This window comes from Argentina anserina, chromosome 4, assembly GCF_933775445.1.
Source record: "Argentina anserina chromosome 4, drPotAnse1.1, whole genome shotgun sequence".
Taxonomy (NCBI): Eukaryota; Viridiplantae; Streptophyta; class Magnoliopsida; order Rosales; family Rosaceae; genus Argentina; species Argentina anserina.
Window position 1 is genome coordinate 21,733,092 of NC_065875.1, and position 6,000 is coordinate 21,739,091.

Below are 6,000 nucleotides of genomic sequence, written 5' to 3' on the forward strand. Positions count from 1 at the left end.
GTTCGTATCAGAAGATCAAAAGGCATTGGCATGGAGATGATCAGAACAGATAGAGAAGAAGCAGAGGCAAGTGAGGATAGTAATTCAGTGGTCCATTGTGTTTTCTTCTATGACAAGCCATTTTCATAAGGTTCGGACGATATATATTTTGATGGATTATCCATTTGTTTGATAGTCTTCCTCAGGTACTTCTTGTAATTATGTTAATTCCAACTATGACCACAACATGGAACTAAGGAGCTTCTCATATCCAAGTCATCCCTTCAAAGACATGATTTGCAAAATGATAGAACCTACTCGAAGCCATGATCTGCATAGAAATAGTACCTAATTCATCTCTATTTACCAACTTCCAGAATCCAGATATGGGTGGCCAACTGAAGATGAATGGTAATTGTCAGAATGAATTGGAGGGTCCTCAGTTCTTCACACATAGTTCAAAAGTTAGAGGCGACAATCCATGTGTTTGTATCATTTTATGTTGTATTGTGTGTTAAGTACAAGTTAGTAATAACAACTTGGAGATTTACTCAAAAGGCCAAAACATTAAAGAAAATAGTAATAAAAGTTTTGCATACGATTTGGAGATTTTACAGTTGATGCAGATGTAAAACATGTCTTGGTGAAATCTCATCAAACAGCCTAGTTTACAGAGTCGGCTTTTCCTCTTTCACTACGATCTCAGCAAACTTCACACACCTACATGGTGATAAACTGATAAACTTTCTCTTTCTCCTTTATGCTCCATTCAGAGATGTAGCAATCTTCTTGCATCTATTGCAGAATTTCGAGATGAATTGAAATGCATTCTACCCCATTGTTAGAGGAAGTGCACCAGTCTTTCAGAAAGTGCAGCATATGATCATAACACTATTAACACACTTGGATGGGCAGAAGAGTTTTAGCCATCAGATTAATCTCTGTTCTTTTGAGTACTTTGATCCTTCGAACAATATCAACGGGTTCAGAACTGCATCCACATTTTTACCTCTTGTCATGCCAGATATGAACCCCAATGACCTGAAAATGGGGAGCAAAATGTAATTAAGTAGCTTGACAGGGAGACCTGATGGTTGAAGAGAGTTGCAAATCACCATTTACATTCTAAGGATATATTTACCTTTTATCAAATCGTGAAGCAGTGAACTCCATCTTTAATATTAATTTCAAATATCTATGCCAGGAAGAAGATGGTAGAAATATTCGAATTAGTTTATACAAAAGAGGCTCGTAATCTTAGCATAAATTATAGACATGTTCCCCCATTCTTCGATTTTTTAAATTAATTGCTGCAAGGGTGCCAGAGGCTAAAACAAGGATTTGCTACAAGAAAAACAAATTGTATATATATATATATAGGGTGGTTCTAAGGCGGACGTCCGCAATGCTCTTAAAGTGTGGACATCCCTTGTTTTTGCCACGATCAACCGCCGCCGACGGCCCTTCTCCTTACCGAATGGAGGCCAAACCTCAATCTTAAGCTTCTGATTGCCAGTGGAGTCGCTGGCTATAGTTTCCGGCCAACCTTGATTGGTGCTTGAAGTTTCAGGTGATCCTTGTCTAAACCTTTACTAGTTTGGAGGAGATCAATCGAGGTGGCTTCATCTTCATGGAAAATGCAGCTCAGGATGCCTCTACTGTGTGTTCAATAAGAGAAGGGTCGTCGGCGGTGGCTGATCGTGGCAAAAACTAGGGATGTCCGCATTTTAAGAGCATTGCAGACATCCGCCTTAGAACCACCCTCTATATATATATATATATATCCATAATCCTATAGACTAATCGGCCTAAACTCTTCGGGCATATATCATATGCAAGCCTCAGAGATGGATGAAGATTTTCCATGTGACATTGTATTCTAGAGATCAAATATAGGAATATCTGATACATTAAACCTGTCACAAAATCGTGGAGACCTGTGAAAGGCTAAAATAGCTAGTATTTAGCCTAAACTTAACTCTAATTCAAATAAACTTTGACAGACATTTATCAACATGTGAGTTAATCAAACATTCCAAGTTTCCAACTACTGTATATTCATTGGGCCAGCTCATATAAACTATCATGACATAACAGTGGATTTTGGATGACATTAAGTTATCTATTTATTCAGTCCCTCTGGTGGAATCTGCTGATAATTAAGCTCTGGCCTGGGACAAGTACCGGTACAATGATCTCATAAACAGGACGAACAGAGGAAAAAGAATTACGCAGCAAACCAACAAGGAGTTTCTGCTACCAAACAAATTTTCTGGAGCATCGTGAACCTCATCAATCTGCACGAAAGATACAATGTTTAGGTCTATATTTTCACTCAGCTCAAACAAGACTGACAAAAGAGCCACATATTAAACATCATTAATCACTCAGAGTCTGTTGTATGAAGGAGCTAAAGGAACAATTGTTTCAGTCTTATTGAAGTCTGTTGTCTGGTTGTTGAGGTGAGGTTAATAGAACTTCTCCTAGAATTGTGGTTAACCCCACAGGTGGACTACATATAACAACCCATGATGTACAGATTTGATGAAGAAACTATATACACATTTAAATATGCAAACTATCTGTATTCATTTAAAATGTTTGACAATCTCTTCTTGATTATTTAGCAATGTAGATTGATAATCAGCTAGACAGCGACCCATTCCCGGGTTCGTTTTCTTTTAAGAAAAAAAGAGAGAAGAAAATAGCGAGAACTGATACTGCTCGGTCATCCGAAGTATTGTATAGTCAAATAACTAGTTGATTTTGATATGGTTGATTCATTGGCAGAGAACTAAAATCCTGAAGTATTATCCATCATTGGTACCCTGCAATCCAAAAGGGAGGATTCCTGCACTACTTACTATTGGCGAATTTTCAACAAGAAAAACAAGTTCTGTTTAGAAAGAAGGCAAGTTGTAAATAGTTCCTGAACTCTTAGGGTACTCAGACCTGAAGAATGGGCGATGTTTCAGGTAACACTAGAATTCTCCGCACTAGCTAAATGTGGCAAATATAAAGAAACTGATATTGCTTTTATTTCATACTGACTTCAAACTTCCTAAGTGGATATATGAGAGCATGTACGGTAGTGCAAGAGAAAACAATGGAGACAAACTCAGAAAGACCTGCACGGCAGCCTGCATGCTGTAAACTGTATGGTTGAACCGAATTAAGACAACATTGGACAGGCATGCAATACTGATATATAACTCCTTCCCAGTTGGCATAAAAAAAAAACTTTATTATTTTTAGAAAGTAGATACAAAGAGAAAAAAAAAAGTGTTTTTTTTTATAAATAAAATCCAACTTCAAGTACCTGGTTATCCGGTCTTTGTGCTGGAATCACCATATCTTCAATCAATATTTTGGGGATCCATCTGATCTTATTCCAATCTGCACCTTCTCCCACCTTGCACCTGTCCTTCAAGATGTCACTCTCCAAAATGATCAGAGTTTTGAGTGAGGATGGTAGTCTTCCCTCTGGCAAAGACTGAAGCTGAGGGCAACGATTGATGTCTAAACATTGAAGTGCAGTTAGGTACTGAAATGAAGGTATCGTAGCCAATTTCGGACAAGAATCAATGCTAAGGTCTCTGAGGCAAGGCATGTCATTGTCACGTAATCCAGTCCAGCTAATCAATTCTGGCATGTCTCGAAGTGTTAGCGTCTCCAAGGATAAAAAAGCAACTGAGGAACCACAAAACAGATGATCCACAACGTCCAGTGTAGACATATTTTGAATCAGAAGTTTCTTGAGAGCTGGAAGTTGGCCAAGAGAAGGAAGGAGTTCACAAAATGGGCAATTTTCTAAATCAATACTCTCAAGCTTGCTGAATGCTGAGTTGGCTATCCAACTGGGAAATAACAAACCACAGTAACCTGCTACTCGCAGCTCTTTCAACCGAGCATGTGGTTCAAGCCCAGTAAGAACTTCTTGCTGAACCGGTTGCACTAGACCTCTTATTCCATTCCATTCCAACTCCAACCTGTCTATATATTTCTTCTTGTGCAACATAGCAACCTCAGCCTGAACAAAATCTGCTACATTATCAAGATTTGTAATAGAAATAGATCCACGAAGACAGCTCATGTTCTTAAGCTCCTCAATCTGATATCCTTTCTCTTTCCCCACCCTAAATGCATGCAGGGTTTCAAGACTGGTTAACTTCCCAATATCAATTGGCATAGAACTTAGCTGACGGTGTCTGTCAAAGTCAAGATGTCGTAGCTTAATCAAGTCCTTCAAGTTCTCAGGCAAACGAAGAAGCTTAGGACAACTCTTAAGCTTCAATGTTTCTAACCCACATATTGTTGTTATTGGCTTTGGCAACAGTTCAATACGGGTATGACTAAGATTGAGGTAACGAAGATGTATCAAATTTCCAATAGATTCAGGCAATTTAGTGATGGGACTACGGCTCAAATTCAACACCCTCAAGCATCCCAACCTTTCAAAAAACTCATAAGGAACTTCTCCTAGATTGGATGGAAAATTTGGACGCAACATGACTGGCCTTGGAATAGATGGGAACTTAGGAAGCAATGTAAATGTCCTCAACTTCGTATACTTGTAAAACACCTCCAATCTAGGTAGTTGAGTATTTTCATAAAGCAAAGACACATGCCGAGCATTAGAAGACACCAAGCAAGGCATCTTGTCCTCCATACAAAAGCATACGCTGGTTGAAACAAATCTTGCCAAATCATGAATGAGCTCATGCATTTTATACCTCTGCTGATCACCACCAATAGTTGGAACTGGGGAAAAGAAAGACCTCGAGTACAATTCCTCAAAATACTGTCTTCCAACATCTTCAATTGCTCTTGTACCTTGGGACTGAATAAAGCCTTCTGCTGCCCATAGTTGCACCAAATCATCCTTCTCAACTACATGATCACGAGGATAAATAGAACAATAACTGAAACATCTTTTCAGATAAGAAGGCATATTATCATAGCTCAACCATTTGAGGACTGGATAGATTCGTGCTTTATGTCCCTCCAGTTCACAAAACTCATACCTCAACAAAGCATCCCACTCCATCTCTCCCGAATGCAGACAGCTTCCAATCACTTTTGCTACCCATGGAAAGCCTTTGCACTTCTTTGATATTGCTAGGCCATTAGCTTCCAACTTAGTCCGCTGCTCAACAAGATTCCCTCTTTGTTTGATTATTTCCCAACAAGCATTGTCACACATGAAACAAAACAGATACAGTAGCAGATAGAGAAACAAACACAGTAGCAGATCTCTCCTGCCCAAGATCAATAAGCCAACAAAGAAGAAGAACAAACCAGAAACCAGAAAATACACACAGAGATGAACTGAATGGAGACTTTCCTACTCAAAAACAGATTGTACATGGCTGTTCTCTTTCTTGATATTCCCAGACCAGCTAAGCTACTTCTTAAATAAAACAAAGGATAATTCTAGACACATAAGGACTCTAGAGACATCTAGTAAGTGATACAACATATATAATGACACCATATTAAAATACATGTCTACAACATAAACTTTTCAGATTCCAAAAAGGACTTTAAATCAACACTCCCCCTTAAAGTTATTTTTGGAAATCAGCCCCAGCTTTGAACGCAAAAACTCGAATGGACCTTTAGATAGGATCTTTGTGAGAATGTCTGCAACATTGAGCTCACTCCTTACTTCCTTGTTATTGATAGTTCCATCAAGAACCTTCTCCCGAATGAAATGATGTTGAATCTTAATGTGTTTAGTTCTAGCATGGCATACTGGATTATAAGCAAGCTTAATAGCACTTTGATTATCTCCAAACAGATCAGTAGCCTTGTCAATTTGATAATAAACATCCTTGATGAGTCTTCGCAGCCAAACACACTCTTGTGCAGCAAGTGTAGCAGCCTTGTACTCTGCTTCTGTTGTAGATAAAGAGACTGCATCTTGTTTCTTGCTACACCAAGAAACACTTGTATTATTGCAAAAAAATACATAACCAGATGTGGACCTTCCTTCGTCTAAATCTCCACCAAAATCAGCAT

The 6,000-nt window shown here is 38.6% G+C and overlaps 1 protein-coding gene and 1 long non-coding RNA gene across 2 annotated transcripts; both read right to left on the reverse strand.

Moving 5' to 3' along the window:
• Positions 1 to 444: 444 nt before the first annotated feature.
• On the reverse strand, positions 445 to 1,185 carry LOC126791888 (uncharacterized). The gene is made up of 2 exons (XR_007671879.1): positions 1,121 to 1,185; positions 445 to 1,020 (listed from the first exon to the last, which is right to left on the reverse strand). It is a non-coding gene; the product is annotated as an uncharacterized LOC126791888 (long non-coding RNA).
• Positions 1,186 to 1,812: 627 nt separating this feature from the next.
• LOC126790685 (putative disease resistance RPP13-like protein 1) lies at positions 1,813 to 5,175 on the reverse strand. Its single transcript, XM_050517018.1, has 2 exons — positions 3,299 to 5,175; positions 1,813 to 2,276 (listed from the first exon to the last, which is right to left on the reverse strand). The coding sequence occupies exons 1-2, from the start codon at positions 5,024 to 5,026 to the stop codon at positions 2,139 to 2,141; spliced, it is 1,866 nt and encodes a 621-aa protein (XP_050372975.1). The 5' UTR covers positions 5,027 to 5,175; the 3' UTR covers positions 1,813 to 2,138.
• Positions 5,176 to 6,000: the final 825 nt, after the last annotated feature.